Genomic DNA, 19,481 nt, shown 5'->3' with positions numbered 1-19,481 from the left:
ATGGAAACCCCCCATAACATATTTTGATGTCAAAAGCACAATGCAAAACGTTATACGTAGAATATCATACATTGCGAATACACGCACATGTAGAATGGGGGGTAGAAAATGTCCTACAAAATACTGAGGAGGGTTCTCATAGCAGAGAGTGGTATTTGACAGAATTTTCGTTGTCTTCTTTATGCCTTTCTTTGATATTTTAATTTTCTACAAAGAGTAAATAATATTGTTACAAAAAGAAACTCCTTTGTTTTTAGAGCATACATATTGGAACAAAGGGTTGCTTTACTCTTCCAAAAATATGGCATTCCACCCTAAGCAATTCTCTCTCTTTTTCTAAATCTAGGACAAAACAACATGTGTGTGGACAGGATTTAGTGACTTGATTATGAAATAATGGGACAGCATAATGCCTTATACCTATATTAACCAAACCAAAGCCACAACATCTAAATATGGCCGGAAGTCGAGAGCTATTTTAAGCAGTAAGCTGTTAGTGCATAGCCAGGTGAACAAATATTTCTGTCAAAAAGATATCGATACCACCAGCTGAGTTGTTACGGCATGACTTGTCAAAGTCTCAGCAGAGAACCCATGCATTCAAACTCATTTAAGTAAGGGGGCAGTGAAACGCTTGCCTGTCGTGAATAGACAACCTCTGTCTCCAAGACATAAAATACTTTACAAGTACTAAATAAAATCAAGCTTCTTAAATGGTGTCTTGTCCTTCAATTTTTCATCTCTAAAGGGTGTCAAACTTTTCACTGACTTATTAATTGTATTATCTTTCAGCTGTAGAATATTCCCCCACTTAAATGCCAAGTCACCGATGACACCAGTATCTGCTGATACAATAAATGAACTAGTCCATGAACTAGTATTACAAAATACACTTTTATGCACCAAGTCTGATTATTGTTACAGATGGAGAAAATATGTTAAGAAAATGCATTGCACTATTTATAGCACCTAATGTCTCAAAAATGCTTCAGGTTTTTAACATAATTTTTATACAATAATCACCAAATTAGCACATTTCTAGCTACTGAAATGAAAAATTAATTTCATGAGAACAGAATAAAATTTTCATCGGGTCCATTCACAATTAAAAATTGTAACTGACTATCACCAATATATATTGCTCTGTAGTAATGGTATTATTGGAAATGGTATTTCTTCTTTGGGTCATGTGCAAAGCAACAAAATGATCATAAAATTCAGAGGAAATAACTAGAGATAAAATAAATTTGGAGAAAATATTCCTGAGATATATGTGTTGGAACTATTCTTTTTTCTAAAAAAAAGGGTTTTGTTATTGAAGTCTCAAGTCTGCATATCATAAGCATATTACTATCCCACTGGGCCATATAATAAACCTAAAGCTGCATAAAATGTGTGTCATCTGGCTGTTTACAAGGTCTGTGGATTAAATTTTTACTGTCAGCTTTATAACTGGATTCCTTAAAGGGCCTCCTCCTCACAAAAATGAATGGAAACTAGAGAGATATCAAAGAAATTGGCTCAGCACAGGAAAAAGTAGCTCATTTCACACAGATAAGTTAAGATTATAAAATTGAGGTTATGTTCTTACAGAAGTATAGCCTTTTGTGGCTAAGCCCAACCTTTTCACTGCTTGAACGCCACAATTCCATTAGTACAAAGCCATAACCTCATGGCTACCCCATGGAGCCAACCACCGATGCATTATGTTTATACCCTGATCAGGGCAAAGGGAATTTGTTCAAAGAGGGAATAATCATAGACTTGCAGAAGTCCTCCCTGGAGGGCAGCAATTCAGACTCACTCTCAGGGAGTTCTCCCCCCTACAGTACTGCTAAAACATGGTATCTCATATTTCTATCCAAGGATGCTTCTAACAAATACTGCTTCAAACATATGACCCTTCAGGCTAGCTGATGTGACCATTAATTTAAAAGTTCTGCCTCTACAATGTCCACCATTTATTACAGCTAGCCTATAGCCATACAGAACAAATTTACTCTCCCTTCCACAACAAAGCCCTTTGAATATATGGAAACAGCAACCATGTCCCCTCACAAACTGTCAAGATAACAGACACTTGTAGTTTCACTCATGAAAATGTGGCTTTCAGACACATCACAAGAATTGTAAAGCAGAATTTTCTGAATAAAAATAGGCATCCTAATTTTTGTAACTCGTATGGAACAACTCATAGCAACTATACCAGCTTCTCTACTGAATAACTTGTTTGCTGTGCAAGATGGCTAAAAAAATTGGTAATTCTGCATTGAACTTTATGGGCCATCTAAAAATAAACAAGTGCAGATACCTAAACTACAAATGGACAAATAAACAATAATGGACCAATTCTAATCCTACAAAAAATTACGCTCTCTAAAAATTAATACCAGTTGTTGAATAAGAAATAGTTTTCTTAAAATATAAGTCCCTAGAAATTAACAGATTATAGGATAATAACGATAATAGGATAAAAACTAATAGGTAATAAGAAAATAATGGGATTCAAAATATTTGGCTAGACAAGATAGATAGATAGATAGATAGATAGATAGATACACAGACAGAAAAATGTTTGCGTGCGTGTGTGTGTGTGTGTGTGTGTGTGTGCGCGTGAGTGCTGTGTATGAGTTTAAGCCACCATCCAATTATCTAAGTGTCAACATCACCAGAGGACATATTCTCAGGAAACATCATAAAAACTTTATTTTTCAACATAATACAGATGCAAACTAAACTCAAAAGATCAGAGTTTGGGGTCAGTTTCTAATTTTAAATATAAAACATCCAAGATGGGATATTAGGTTCAAAACCTATTTTCTGCTGAAAAGACTACACTTTATCATAGTTTAATTATAATATATAGTTCTCATTTGCAAATTTTTAGTTTTCATTGATTCAGGTTTACAGAATTTGCTGGTATAATACAAATTGTTCACTTGTTTTGTTTTTCAGATTCTGCATGTAAGTGAAATCATATGGTATTTGTCTTTCTGCCTGACTTCTTTCCCTTAGCATTATACCTTCTAGGTCCATCCATGTTGTTGCAAATGGAAAGATCTTATTCTTTTTTATAGCTCAGTAATATTCCATTGTATGTATATACCTCATCTTCTTTACCTATTCATCTATCAGTGGACACTTGGATTGCTTCCTTACCTTGGGCTATTGTAAATAATCTGTAATAAACAGAAGGACACATACATCTTTTCAAATTAGTGCTTTTGTATTCTTCGGGTAAATAGTAGTAGAATTACTGAATCATATGATATTTCCATTTTTAATTTTTGAAAACCTCCATACTGTTTTCCACAGTGGTTGCACCACTTTACATTCCCACCAACAGTGCACAAGGGTTCCCTTTTCTCCACATCCTCACCAATACTTGTTATTTCTTACCTTTTTGATATTAGCCATTCTGATAGGTATAAAGTGGTATTTCATTGTGGTTTTGATTTGTGGTACAAATTGTTCTATGAGAAGAGTATCTATTTTTCAAAAATATAACTATCTTTTTTCATTTAGTTTAGCTTCCAAATTTGTATTACCCGTCCGCTAAGATTATTGACATCATTCAAAATTCATTGCCCTCTGCATTGAAGGTTCATATAGGCACACTTCTTGCTCTCTGTATACTCTGCCCTAAAAGTCACAGAGTCTACTTTTCGAAGTTTTTGTCTTCTTTTGCTGTAACAAGCTATCACCACATCTTCCAGCTATCGTTAACCTGTTTTGTTTTGTTTTGTTTTGTTTTGTTTTGTTTTGTTTTGTTGGTAACTCCTCCTTCACTTAATCTTCTAATATGTCCTTTGGGCTGGGAAATAAGTCAATGGAACTTGGTAGGATTTCAGGCAGAGTAAAAGTGAAAACTATAAAGAAAGGATATCCATGCTATGACTAAATAACAGCTTTTAAAACATGAAATTTAGCAGTAGTAGAGAATTAATGTGTAATTATACAGGAAAATGAGCTATGTTTTTGTTTGCTGTTCTTTCTACCAAGGAGGGGAAGAATAAAACATTCTGCTCCAAATCATCCACAAAAACAAATGTATATACGAAGACTTTCTGTGAAGAGGAGCTGTTTTTTAATATATGATATTGATCTCCAAGAAGATGAAAGGGAAGCAGTGTAAAGAAATCTGCTTGGTAACATTAATCTTTCCAAAACACCATGTAAAAGAATTATGTAAAAGAAAAACTAAAATGAGCTTTTGTTCAATAGATATTAAAACACACTTTAAAGTACAATTATTAAAGTACTACGATACTGCAAGACAACAGAGATTAAATGGAAAAGAGTGACATGCAAACATAGTTTTACATGAGAGGCATTCAACAGTATGACTGATAGGAGTGATCATAAATCAGGATCTCACTGCATACCTCAAAACAAATTCTTCATTGATTAAAATACTAACAAAAAGAAGTTAATATAACTTTTACAGGCATTGATAAATGTTTGCACAGTGTTGGAATAACAAAGTTTTCTAAGTAAGTCCTAAAACTCAGAAGCTGTGTATACTCAGAAGCCATAAAACTCATAATCCGTGTCATACTTCAAAACATAAAAAAGTAAAACTTCTTTATTCAAAAGATGCAAGTTGATATATGGGGACAAACAGTAGAAAGACAACTAGTGAAGGATTAGTATCTGTAACATCTACAGAGTTCCCAGAAACCAATGAGAAAACAGCCAAACAGTCCAATAGAAAAGTGGATAAAGAGTACGTACAAGCATCTCTCAAAAGTAATGTAAATGGCACATAAGCTTATAAAAAGAACACAATTTCACTAACCATTGCTTAAATGCAATGAAATATCACTCTTCAAGTCTCAGACTGAAACAAAAAAAAAAGGCTGACGAAATCAAATGTTGATGGTACAGACAAAAGGATACTTGAATCACTGCTAGGTGAAAGTAGAGCTTTTTCTGAAGGCAGTTGGGCAAGAGCAATCAAAACTTAAAGAAAACTTACTATTTGAGCCATAAATTTAATAATTAAGATCTATTTTAGACAATACTATTGGCATAATTATACAGTTGAATGTAAAAGGATGTTAACTGAAGTATTCTTCAAAACAGGAATGGTTACAAAAAATGAGCAGGTGTATATGAACACGTGTGAAAAACTCTCCGAGTCATAAAGTTAGACCAACAAAGTAAGTTCCAGAATGATATCTTATGTCATAAAACCATTTACATTTAAATATACTTATCTCCCAGATGGGCAGCTAAAACCTTGTGCTTTTCTCCAAGCTTCACCCAAAAGAACATCTTACAGAAAATCATCAGTGGGAAATGTGGAAGTTGCTAAAGATTTGATTAGGGAGATGAAGGAGATGGCTGGTATGCACTTCACCTGAAAAATTCCCATCTGACCTAACACGTGGGAATCTCTTCCCCAGCCAATGGTCACCTTTCCCAGTTCCTAAGCCCCATCTTTCCAATTCTGCCACCCAAACACAAACAACTCTCACCTTCTCATTTCTAATCTTCCATACTCCAATCCATAATAGTATGTCAAAGCATGTCAAAGGCATTATACTGAGAATAAAAATTGTATTTTACTCAGTGTAAAAAATATCCTCCAATTATTAGGATCACTAGCCTTTGAATATAGTAGAAGATGTGGTCATAATTAACAAATAATTTGTACAAATAATGTGTGCAGTCTTTAACATACTTGAGAAAGCCCTAAAAAGTATCCACTGGGGAGAGAACTAGAATCGTGGGGGATTGGAGAAGGTAGGTGCTGCCAAGGATTATAATCTAAACTGCACAACTGATCACCCATGCATCCATGTATGATTTTAAGGTTTTACTTTCTTAAGATATCTACTACACAAAAAGAGCAGAAATTTTTTTAAATTTTTTAATGTTTATTCATTTTTGAAAGACAGAGAGAGAGCACAAGCAGCAGTGGGGTGGAGAGAGAGGGGAACACAGAATCTGAAGCAGGCTCCAGGCTCTGAGTTTCCAGCACAGAGCCGGGCGCGGGGCTCAAACTCACGAACCACGAGATTATGACCTGAGCCACCCAGGCGCCCCAAAAGGACAAAAATTTTTAATCAAATTAAAAAACGGGCACTTGAGTGGCTCAGTCAGTTAAGCGTCTGACTCTTGATTTCGGGTCAGGTCATGATCTCACGGTTCATGGGATCAAGCCCTGCATTGGGATCTGTACTGGGAGCAGCACAGAGCCTGCGTGGAATTCTTTCTCTCTTCTCTTTGCACCCTGCCTCCCCGCTTGCTCATGTACTCTCTCTCTCTCTGTCTCTCTCTCAAAATAAATAACATTTAAAAAATGTCACCTTCCTCTCTTTAAATATTTCCTACTTTGTGGTTTTAAGAGAGTCAGGGATATGCACTTTATTGGGCAGGTCAAGGGAAGGAAGTTCAAATCCCTGGACTGGGTTGGGCTGGGCTGGTCAAGAGCAGAGCAGGGAGCAAAGCTGATATCCCAGGGTGAGCTCAGGAAGTAAGCATGAGTCTGAAGCTTTAAGGCAGAGACAAGAGTCAGAGGCTAGAGGTTTGGGAGGCAAGGCCCTGTGGCCAAAGGAGCAGGGATGAAGGAAGCTCTAAAGGGCAATCTTTAGCTGATGGCTCCTATGTTAATATCTGGGGAGATGGGGAGGGTAGAGGGAGTAGAATAAAGCTGGGAGGGAGGTTTTTCTATTAAAGTCTGAGCATAAAGGGGGAAATCACTGATTTGGTAATAAATGAACTCCAAGTCAATCATTTACTTCAGAGCCAGAGAAGGGTTCAGAATGACAACAGTTCAAATTAAGGGTTTAAAGAGTACTTAGGTAGCTCAGACTGGGTAAACTCAGTTAGTACAGAATGAATATAATAAAGATTTCTCAGTGTGTTACTAGACCGCTAATACCCTCGTAAGTCAAGAAAGGAAGAATGTTCAGAAAAGCAACCCTGCAAATGTGGCAAAATGTACTGCAAATATACATTTTTTTAAAAACCACTTCTCATATTACAACTACGATTTAAGCACATTAAATCTTCTACATTTGGGATAATCTCTTCATGGATTTTATTTATTCAGAAAACATGTGCCACATTCAAAGAACAATGTGTTCAATAAGTGCAATGAGTACAGCATCTATCTTCAAACCTTAAACTGTAATATGGAAAATCAAGTGGTTTTGTTAGAGATTATATAGTGTCAGGGCACCTGGGAGGCTCAGTCGGTTGAGTAACTCTGCCTCAAGTCATGATCTTGCGGTTTGTGAGTTCCAGCCCCACATTGGGCTCACTGCTATGAGACTTGTCAGTACAGAGCCCGCTTCAGATCCTCTGTCTCCCTCTCAGTGCCCCTTCCCCTCTTGCTTAAAATAAATAAATATTACAAAAAGAAATTATATAGTGACATCTCATCATCAACTTCAGAAAAATAATTTAAATAGGATATGTGATTTGCCATTAGCTGAATAAGCTTCAGACAAACCTCTATCTCTTGTTTCCCTCTGTCAGGTTCAATTCCTGCATGCGTCTCATTGTGCTCATCTCATCATTGTGAATGTGCTTCTAGAACACAAAAATAGGTAATTTTGTACAACACAGCACCGTAAATGAACCACCCACTACTTCACCTACAGCACACCTGAAGAAGAGAAACCTGGTACAAAGTTGAAGGAAAAAGCAACTGTGATTAAATTATGGAGTGATTTGTTCAGTCTATAATGTGACACACTTCTTAGAGATTTTCAGAGATTTTTTTTATTATATATAATATATATAATATATAATAAAAAATCTCTGAAAATATATAATATAATATATATATTATATATAGCAATATACAGCAATATTATATATATATAATATAATATAATATATATATATATATTATATATATGGTGTAAAACTTACACCATATATAGTTTTAGAATCTAATTCATGATCTATTTAGGAAGAGATTTATTCTTTCCTTTAAAACAGCTTTAATAAAATTTTAAATGAGCAAACTCTGGTCTGCAATATCTGTCAAACAGACCACGACCAAAAAAATACTTTTTATACTGAAACTCAACACACAAACACATATGCACAAATACATATGTATCATTTCATTAAATGGCCCTTACCCTTATATTTTCAATCATATTTTTAATGGCTATTCTTGACCCAATAAATTGATTTTAAGATATAAAAACTGGCCACGGCCCAGAGTTTGGAAATCCCTGGATGAGATATTAGTATAGGCGGCCTCGTGGAATTATCCCAAGAGACAGTAGGACCAGAGTTGTTTATAGGCTCAAAAGTTCATCTCTGAAAGGATATAGAAAGGGTCAGTGTGGGGGCTAGAGTTCTTCATAGGCTTGAAAGTTCATCTCTGGAAAAATATGCAAAGGGTCAGGAAAAGGTCTTTTATTTGACTAGACATACCTCTGTCCCCAGAAGCTTGTTTACAACTTCATCAGGACAAAACCTCCCTGTATTCATTTCCATCATCAAGAACATAGTGTCAGCTTCCTGATCCAGGTGACTGAGTCCATCTAGACGTCCTGCCTACAGCAGGAGGAGGGAAGCCCTATATACCTTATCTTGGTTTTGCTCCGCAATAAATTTGATAAGGAACAAAATGGAGGGTGAAGACTAACTGACTAGCTTCTGCCACCTCTAGTTCTGAAATGTCTGTGCAGTTGTTATTTAGAGATATAGTTAGATCCAGATAAACAATACTTAAGTAGATTCAAAAAATTCAACTAGTAATCACACCAAATAATTGTCAGAATGGATTAGGGACAGGAATAACCAATTTTGACCTACTGAGACTATATAATTGGCAAAATGATAAAAACAACTAATTAAGTTTTAGAAATAGAAATCACCCCTTCAGTTTGTCATTGCCATAATCACACTGAAAGATAATATTTCCTTTTCAAGCAAATCCAAACGATAAGAGAAGAACTGACCCCAAATGAATGAAGTCAGTATAATAAAAATGAATAAGTTACATAACCAAAGAAACCAAAAAATAATTTATTTAAAATAATAATCCTTGGTCATGCTATAGGATGAAGATCAGTTTGACTCAAATGTTTTTTTTTTCTAATTTCCTTGCATATCCTTATTTTTCAGTTTCTTAACTGGCTATTAATGAATAATGATGGAAGAAAAAGTTTATTGCTTTTTCACATAACTCTTGGAGAATATTTCAGACTTTTTCACTTAACCGTAACAAATGCTAGGATCTAACAGTAAGAAACACATATAGCGGAAGGATTGAATGTGCTTTCCACTTTAGAAATTACAGGCATCATTGTTTCTATCCTACCCAAGACATCATTATTACTTTAATATGATTTATGGCTGACTGTATAGGAGATGGTGCAAAGATCCTGTGCTAAATTCCCATATGGCATATAACATAAGCCAAACTGAAAAACTCGTAAATGTGGGTAGATCAGTTTCATCAAAGAATGGAGCAAGAGAGTTCCAGAGACTGAGCAGGAAACTAGCCAGATAATTTTTTATAGTCATGTAATTCCAAAGCAGCAGTAATGAATGTGATCCTGCCCCTGATCATTTAACGCTTGAGTAAAAACTAAAGGCAGTCAGCAAGAAATTAGGCAGAGATGATTTGGGACACTATCAATCAACTCTTTTTATTCTTTGGTAAATCTAACTTTTTTTCCATTTAGGCTAAAGCTGAAATGATATCATAACTTCTTAGATGATTTAAAAGAGAAAGAATGAATCTTTGAAGTCCCAATAAATGCTGAAGTAACTATAGCTCCAATGGAATAGTCCAAGAGAAAAAAAAGTAACAAGTTATTTTAAAAGATATCATATATATACATATATTTATTTGCATATATATATGCATATACATATACATATGCATATATGTATATATATATGTGTGTGTGTGTGTGTGTGTGTATATATATATATATATATTTAACAGCATGCTAAAATATATCAACCAATATCAATGAATAAGTAGTGCCACAACAAGCAGGGCAAGCACTCTGAGCCCCAAGCTTCAGCAGCAGTCCACCACAGTCAGGGAGCACACACAATCTATACAGAGAACACTTCTTGAGTGTCTGGGCAGGAGGGGAATTCATGACTGGGGGGGATCCCACTTCTGGGCCCACGAGTTATAGCAATACAGGCCTATCTCAAGAAGCAAGAAAAATCCCAAATAAACTAACTAATCTTACACCTAAAGGAGCTAGAAAAAGAAAAAGCAAAGCCCAAAGTCAGTAGAAGAACGAAAATAATAAATATTGGAGGAGAAAGAAATAAAATAAAGAATTAAAAAAGCAATAGAACAGATCAATGAACAGATCAATGAAACCAGGAGCTTTGAACAAATTAACAGAATTGATAAACTTTTAGCCAGACTCAAAAACAAAAAAAAAAAAAAAAGGAGACACAAAGCAAAATAAAAAATGAAAACAAGGTAATGATTATAAAGCTGCTCACTGAACTCAGAAGAATAGATAAAAACTTTACAAAGGAAATAGAAAAATATAGGAAAGTACCAAACAGAAGCCATAGAACTTAAAAACATAATAACTGAACTGAAAAATACACGAGAGGGGATCAACAGCAGATTGGATGAAGCAGAAGAACAGATCAGCAAGCTAGAAGATGTAAATAATGGAACTCACCCTGACAGAGCAGGAAAAAAAAAAAAGGAAAAAGAAAATGAAAAAACATTTCAAAGAAATAATGACTGAAAATTTTGCTCATGTGGGAAAGGAAACAAACATGTAGGTCTAGGAAGTCCACTAAGTTCTAAAGATATCCACCAACACACATTCTAATTAAAATGTCAAAAGTTAAAGAGAGAATCTTAAAAACAGCAACAGAAAAATGTGTTATATGTAAAGGAAATCCCATAAAGCTACCAGCAAAATTTTCAGCAGAAACTTTCCAGGTGATAAAGGGAGTGGCATGAAGTATTCAAAGTGCTGAAGGGAGAAACCTTCCAACCAAGAATACTCTACTGGCAAAGTTATCATTCAGAACAGAAGGAGAGACAAGTTTCCCAGATAAACAAAATTAAATAAGTTCATCACCACTAAACCAGTCCTAAAAGAAATATTAAAGGGACTTCTTTAAGCTGAAAAGAAAAGGCACTAATTAATAACAAGAAAACATATTAAAGTGAAAATCTCTCTGAAAAAGGTAAATATATAGTGAAAATAGTGGAGTAATCATTTATAAAAATAGTATGAAGGGTCAAAAGTAATTAAGATTAAATAATTAAGGGATACATAAAATAAAAGATGTAAAATGTGACATCAAAAACAAAATGTGGGAGAGGGGAGTAAAAATGTAGTTTTGGAATGTGTTCAAATTTAAGTGGCTATCAATTTAAAATAAATTGTTATACACATAGGGTGATATATGTGAACTATTTCAAAGTAACCAAAAATAATATATCATAGCAAATACACAAAGGAAAATGAAAAAGGAATCTAAACATAACACTAAAGAAGTTATCAAAACAGAAGATAAATGGGGCACCTGCATAGCCAGTTAAGCATCTGACTTTGGCTCAGGTCATGATCTTACAATTTGTAGGTTAGAGCCCAGCCATGAGCTCTATGCTGACAGCTCAGAGTCTGGAGCCTGCATCAGATTCTGTACCTCCCTCTCTCTCTGCTCCTCCCTCTCTAATGCTCGTTCTCTCTCTCTCTCTCTCTCTCTCTCAAAAATAAATAAATATTAAAACAAAAACAAAAACAGAAGGTAAGAGAGAAAAAGAAAATAACAAGAAAACTGTGACAACATCCAGAGAAAAGGTAACAAAATGGGAATAAGTCCACAATTTTCAATGATTACTTTACATGTAAATGGACTAAATTCTATAATCAAAAGATATACAGTGGCTGAATGAATTAAAAAAAAGACTTAGCTATATGTTTCCTGTAAGAGTCTCACTTCAGAAGGACACATACAGATTAAAAGTGAAGTGACAGAAAAATGTATCACATGCAAATGGAAATGAAAAGAAAGCTGGTATGGCTATATTCAATATCAGACAAAATAGACTTAAAATGACTGTAATAAAATGCAAGAAAAGGCATTACATAATCATTAGGGAATCAACCCAGCAGGAAGATATAAAATTTATAAATATGTATGCACCCACACAGAAGCACCAAAATACACAAACAAATATTAACAGGCCTAAAGGCAGAACTTTATAGCAATACAATAATAGTAGGGGATTTTTAACACCCCTACTTATATCAATGGATAAATAATCCAGACAGAAAGTCAAAAAGGAAACATAGGTTTACACAACACATTATACCAGATGTACTTAATAGATAAATATAGAACTTTCCATCCAAAAGGAGTTGAGGGGCAACTGGGTGGCTCAGTCAGTTAAGTATCTAACTTCGGCTCAGGTCATAATCTCACAATTCAGGGAGTTCGAGCCCTACATCAGGCTCTCTGTGGACAGCTCAGAGCCCAGAGCCTGCTTCAGATCCTGCGTCTCCCTCTCTCTCTCTCCCTTCCCCTGCTCGTGCTCTCTCTCTCTCAAAAATAAATAAACATTAAAAAAATTCAAAAGGAGATGAATACATATTCTTCTCAGGTGCACATGAAACATTCTCCATGATAGATCACATGTTAGGCCATAAAGCAAGTCTTAATAAAAAGACTAAAATGATATCGAGCATCTTTTCCAAGCACTAAGAAAAAAAAAGAAAAAAAAAGAACAAATAAAACCTAAAGTTAGAAGAAGGAAGGAAATAATAAGAATAGAGTGGAAATCAGTGAAATAGAGACTAAAAAGACAATAGAAAAGATGAATGAAACTAAGAGCTGGTTCTTTGAAAAGATAAACAAAACTGACAAACCTTTAGCTGGACTCACTCACTAATATATTTATTTTATAAATATAACATCAGAAAGAGGAAAAGATAAAACTGATACCACAAAAACACAAATCATCATACAAGACAACTACAAAAAAATTCTATGCCAAGAAATTGGACAACCTAGAAGAACTAGATAAATTCCCAGAAATAATATTTCAAGACAGAATCATGAAGAAATAAAAAGTCTGAATAGACCAATTACAGTAAGAAGATGAATTAGTAATCAATACCTCCCAACAAACAAAAGTCCAGGGCAATATAGCATCACTGATGAATTCTACCAAACATTCAAAGATTTAATACCTACCATGCTCAAACTCTTCCAAAAAACTGAAAAGGAGGGAATGCTTCCAAACCCATTTACAAAAACAATATTACCCTGATACCCAAACTAGACAAGGACACCACCAAAAAAAAAAGAAAAAGAAAAAGAAAAAAGAAAAGAAAAAAGAAAAGCAAAAAAGAAAAGAAAAAGAAAAAGAAAAAGAAAAAGAAAAAGAAAAAAAGTGAAGGAGAAGAAGATGAGGGGGAAGTGGGGGGAAGAAAAAAACTTACAGGCAAATATACCTTTTAAACATAGATGCAAAAATCCTCAATAAAATATTAGCACACTGAATTTAAGAAGATCATACACCATGATCAAGTGGGATTTATTCCACAGATGCAAGGATGGTTCAATATCCACAGACCAATCAACATGATGAACCACATTAACAAAATGAAAGATAAAAATCGTATAATCATCTCAAATAGATAAAGAAAAAGCATTTGGCAAAATTTAACATCCACCTATTATAAAAACTCTCAACTAAGTGTGGAGGGAACATAGTTCCACATAATAAAGCCCATATATAACAAGTCCATAGCTAATATCAAACTAAATGATAAAAAGTTGAAAGTTTTCCTTTAAAATCAGGTACAAGACCAGGATGCCCACTCTCCCTGCTTTTATGCAACATAATATTGGAAGGCCTAGCCAGAGTAATTAACAAGAAAAAGAAATAAAAGACATCCAAATTGAAAGAAAGAAGTAATTAAAACTGTCACTACTTGCAAATGACATGATACTATATATAGAAGGCCCCAAAGACTTCACCAAAAGAACTGCTGGAACTAATAAATGAATTCAATTATGTTTCAAGATACAAAATTAATATGCAAAAATCCATTGCATTTTCACACACTAATAAGAAACTATCAGAAAGAGAAATCAAGAAAACAATCCTATTTATAAGTGCATCAAAAACAATGAAATGTCTAGGAATAAACTGAACCAAAGAAGTGGAAAACTTGTACCCGGAAAATGATAACACATTGATGAAACAAATGGAAGACACAAATAAATAGAAAGATATTCCATGTTCATGGATTAGAATAATTAATACTGTTAAAATGTCCACACTACCCAAAGCAATCTATAGATTTAATGCAATCCCTATCAAAATTCCAATAGCATTTTTCACAAAAGTAGAACAAATAATTGTAAAATTTGTACGGAATCATGGTAAATCTCAAATAGCCAAAGCAATCTGGATAAAGAAGAACAAAGAGGCATCATATTCCCAAATTTAAAACTATACTACAAAGCTATATAATCAAAACAGTATGTTACAGATAGAAAAATATAGACACACAGATCAATGGAACAGAATAGATAGCCCAGAAATAAACTCATGCAATTAATTTATGACAAAGGAGGCAAGAATACAGAATGAGAAAGAAGAGTCTCTTCAATGAATAGTGATGAGAGACGTGAACAGCCACATGCAAAAGAATGAACCTGGACCACTGTCTTACACAATATACAAAAATAAATTTAAAATGTATTAAAAGACTTGAATGTAAGACCTGAAACCATAAAATTCCTAAAAGAAAACATATTAATCTCCCTGACAGGAGTCTTAGCAATGCATTGTAGATCTGGCTCCAAAGACAAGGACAACAAAAGCAAAAATAAACAAATGGGACTACATCAAACTAAAAGACATCTGCAGAGCAAAGGAAACTATCAACAAAATGAAAAGACAACCTAGTGAATGGGGGAAGATATTTGCAAATGATATATCTGATAAAAGGTTAATACCCAATATATATAAAGAACACATACAACCCAATAACAAAAAAACAAACAATACCATTTTCTGAATTCAACTGAAACATTATTTATTATCTACACAAAGTAGATAAGATAAAACTAATACATTCTGAAACAAGAACTAGAATAAAGGTAGTATGTAGGAAATGTAAACAAAAATTAATACACAAAACTAAGAGATTATAATTGAAGAAAGTCCTAACAGAAAAGAGGAAGGGTGGGGCACCTGGCTGGCTCAGTCAGTAGAGCAGGTGACTCTTGATCTCAAGGTCATGAATTCAAACACCATGTTGGGTAAAGAGTTTAAATAAAAACAAAATTAAATTAAAAATTAAAAAAAAAAGAAAAGAGGAAGGGGAAGTTAGGTCATGCTGACTGAAGACAAATGTCAAGTTGTCTTAGGTATGCAGAGAAAAGAATAAACATCTGGAAAAGTTGAGGTCATGGGAGAGGGCAAGGTGCATTATAACTTATATAGGCATTGGAAATCTACTCATAATATTAGAGTACAAGAGTGATATGTCAGAGTTGCACTATGAGACAATTTATTTAGGAGGATGGAAAGGTGGGAAGTGATAAGTAATAAGAATCTAATTAGATGGGTATTAAAGCAATGAAAATGAGCAATAATTGGGATGTTGGGATGGTAAAGGAACAAATGACTGAAGGTGACTAGACAAGGTAGAGGGTAGATTCTTTAAGAATCAGCATTTTTGTTTTTGTTTTTGTTTTTTTTATGCTTTATTTATTTATTTATTTATTTATTTATTTATTTATTTTGAGAGAGAGAGAGGGAGAATGAGCAGGGAAGGGACAGAGAGAGAGGGAGACACAGAATCCAAAGCAGGCTCCAGGCTCTGAGCTGTCAGCACAGAGCCCAACATGGGGCTTGAACCCACAAACCACGAGATCATGACCTGAGCCAAAGTCCCATGCTTAACCAACTGGGCCACCCAGGTGCCCCAAGAATCAGTGTTTTAAAAAGGGTCTAAGACTAAAGAAACAGACAGGAGTAAGCATATGCTTTTGTCATTAACAGAAAGAAGAAACTCCAAAAGAGAGGTTATCTGGGGCATAAAGAATGAAAAAGTCATTCTGGGACATGCTAAATTCATTAGGTCAAAAAGATATCCAGTTATGTTTCAAATAAAAAGAAATTAATATAGTTTTGAAGACTGGGTTAAATAAATAAGTCATTTGGCATGTGTTGGTATAGAGTTGATAGCAGAAGTCATGGATGTAGCTGATGCAGAGAACACAGAAGAGGCCCACAGCCAATGCATCCAGCCAACCTCCTCAGGGAGGGGAGATGGAAGTGTTCAGAGAAATTGGTAGAACACCTAGCAAAGTATACACCAAACATGAACAGAATTTCAAAACAGGTAACGTGAACAAGAGTGTCAAACGTTACAGAAAAAAAAGGGAGAGAATAAACACTTTGCAGTTAGTACACCACTGGGAAACAGTGGATGGCCCTCTGGGTGTGAGAACAGTTTCAACAGATGATGGAAGACAGAAACCAGGCCACAAGGGGTTGTGGCCTGAGTGAGGGGGTAGAAAGTAAAAGCAAGATCTTCTGTAATTATTCCACATGCACAAGCACGTCCAGATATACACAAATCTCTTATAAAATAATTAGAAGTCAAATCAGCAAATATAATAATAATAATGATAATAATAATAATAATGATATTTATACGCTTTTACCTTCTTGTGATTCTTGTAAACATTTCTGTGGGCAAATCCCTTTCCACAAAGCTTGCATTTGTAAGGTTTATCTTCACTGTGTATTACTTTGTGGGCGCCCACTTGATCAAGCCTCTTGAAAGATTTATTACAAATCTCACAATTATAGGGTCGCTTTTCTGTGAAAAATGAGTGGAGACAATCTCACATCTATATAAAGGTAAAGGATAAAAAGGGAAACAGCCTTACCTTATATTACTTCTAATGGACTAGTCAACTGAAACATGATTCAAACAACTGAAAAAAATCTACTTACCAATCCATTTCTGTGAGACATGTGACCCTATTCACAAAAGAAATATGAACTTGTTCTTTCAGAGACTTATTTTTGTAAACTAAATGTGTAAAGTAGCTTAGATGTAAGAATGAAGCTCAAATTCAAGGAAAAAAAATCCTATTTCCAGATGAAAAATGTGCTGATAGTATGAGTTTAAACCAAGGTCACAACTTCAAACACTAAGAGTGTTCTAACAGTGATAAAAGTAAATGACAGACCTGCCTCCTACTTGAACAAGTGGAACTCATATAGGCAAAGCTTCAATTCTTAACAGAAAGCTTCAATTCTCTACATACCTAGGTTGTTGTATAGAACCCATATTTATGCAACGTTAACGTAATGTTGACCACTAGATGCAAAAAATACTATTTGTTTCAAACAAAGCATATCTGAAGGCCACCAGTTTTTGATCTCCTATTTTCATTTGCCAAAATATATATAGCCATCACCAAACAAAGTGGATATGTAAAAACATTCTAACCTCAATGGCCTTAAATTATAGACGTTCCAAACTCTAGAAGGAGACTTCATAAAGCAAAATTTATTTTCAGACCTTATTCTTTTTAATCTGTATAACAGACCTATTACTCAAACTTGCTTAAAATGAAACGACAGCTTTAAAAACTTATATTCTCAAAATGTATTTATAAAATTCTCATTAACATTTATTAGTACCTTAGTGAGAATGTGAAAGTATCTAGAAAAGCAGAAACTATAATTGTTGAATCCCTCCTAAAAGTCAGACCCCCTGCTAGCACAGTACATAATGATCTCATTTAACCTTCACAGCAATTCTGAAAGGTAGAGGGCCCTTTTCACAGATAAAGAACAGAATCTCAGGCTCCAGGAGGAGTAGACAATAAATTAAATGGTGATTCTGAAGAGCTTCAATATCACTTAGTCCAACCACCTTGGCTTTATAAATAAACTGAGGTCTAGAGAGGCTAAGTAACTTGTTCAAAATCACACGGCTAGTTACTGGCCAACCTAGAACTAAAAGCCAGGTCTCCTGATTACTATTCTCGGAGATCCTGAAAAGGACAAAGTGAATCTTTTGTAGTGATTTCAATATAAATGAACAAATATGTATTTTACCTGAGTGAGTGATCATATGACGTTTTAGCTGATTAGCTGAAATAAATTTCTTCATACATTCTTGACAATCAAATATCTCATGAATCTGCAAAAGGTTAAGTTGACAGTTAGGTCAACTGTCAAAGCCAAATAAATTATATAGAACTCAAGTAAAGTATAAATATGTGGATAGCTGCTATTGCAATATCTATGTATATTGTAATTCAGCTCTGCTTTATTCACACTATCTTATATAAATTGAAAATGCAGTGAACCTGGTACCTAATAAAAACAAACAATTAAAAGAAAATACAAGATTGCAGCACACTTGAAATATGTGGTATAGCTGACCTATTTAGTGCATATTAAATTTCTACACTCTGTAAAAAGTTATACCTAACTGACACGAACTCTTTTTGTTATGCACAAATTTAGATTTGGAAATATAGAACCTGTATGTGATAATATTCCCTTTACAGTAGTGAAACTATTTTAAATTTAAATGTATATAGTACAGAAAAAAACATGAATTACCATGAAAGACAAGAAGATATATGATGCCGAAAAACATTTAGCTCAAAGTAAAATTCTTACATGATAGGAAGACCACAATAAAAAGAAAAGATCAAAAACTATAATAAGTAGGGAACATGACTTTATCAAACAGCTGGCTAATAAGTATTACAACTGAATATTAACTTTAGCTCTTTCCCTTTGAGACACTAAACAGAGAAATTGCATAGGTGGTATGAAAAGTAGAAGCCCATTTTATTATCAGAAACAATGCACAAAGTTCTAAGAGGAATGTATTGCAAGAAGCCTCATACTAGAAATGTTGATCACCCCCAATGAACAAGAGCATCACACTGTTTTGCTGAAGATTCTAAAATAGTTCTGGTGAAGTTACATTTGCTTCAACCTCACTAAAGGTAAAGCCCACAATAGTAAACACCAGAGAAGCAAAGGCCCTTGTGCAGAAAGACAAGGTGCTGTGATTACCCCTGCAGAATAACGAGGGCCACTGCAGAGTGAAGTCAAGGCAGAGGGCCAAGAACTGAGTGAGTCATGAGTAGAAGACTGGGTTGTATCCTGGTAATTGGCTCCCTCGATCTAAGTGGCCATGGAAGAACTCAAAACAGAGAGACTGAAAAGAGGGGACAAGGCAGGGAAACAAAAGCTAGGGAAAATTACCAGGTCCCACGTCTGAGTCTGGGACTTCATTCGATGCCCAACCTCACGGCAGGTCTGAGGCTACCAATCCACCTTCTGCCTTTGTCAGATCTGATTCTTGGTGAGTCAGAAAACTCAGTTGGGAAAAGCACAGAAAATGTAGATAAACAAGGCAGAAGCAGAACGATGTTATTCCACTAGAGTCTGACTTACACCTCTGCTTATATGCAGTGTCATCTATTCTCAATTA

General features: G+C 34.6%; 1 protein-coding gene across 5 annotated transcripts in view; it reads right to left on the bottom strand.

Annotated features, from left to right (window-relative positions):
- PRDM5 (PR/SET domain 5) overlaps positions 1-19,481 on the bottom strand; it is a 216,273-nt gene that overhangs the window by 83,075 nt on the left and 113,717 nt on the right. For 4 of the 5 annotated variants that reach the window (XR_006710158.1, XM_045468690.1, XM_045468698.1 and 1 more), the window contains exons 9-10: positions 18,083-18,167; positions 16,672-16,829 (exon numbers count right to left, since the gene is read on the bottom strand). The exons of the other annotated variant lie outside the window; for it this stretch is intronic. Coding sequence is in view for 3 of the 4 variants with exons in the window: in XM_045468690.1 (XP_045324646.1) it covers positions 16,672-16,829; positions 18,083-18,167 (243 nt within the window). In the remaining variant the exon portion in view is untranslated. The remainder of the gene's footprint in view (positions 1-16,671; positions 16,830-18,082; positions 18,168-19,481) is intronic. 5 annotated transcript variants of the gene reach the window in all.

The sequence above is a fragment of the Leopardus geoffroyi genome, chromosome B1 (genome assembly GCF_018350155.1).
Source record: "Leopardus geoffroyi isolate Oge1 chromosome B1, O.geoffroyi_Oge1_pat1.0, whole genome shotgun sequence".
Lineage (NCBI taxonomy): Eukaryota > Metazoa > Chordata > Mammalia > Carnivora > Felidae > Leopardus > Leopardus geoffroyi.
The sequence above is the reverse complement of the archived record's forward strand: the minus strand, read 5'-3'. Positions and strand labels throughout refer to the sequence as shown.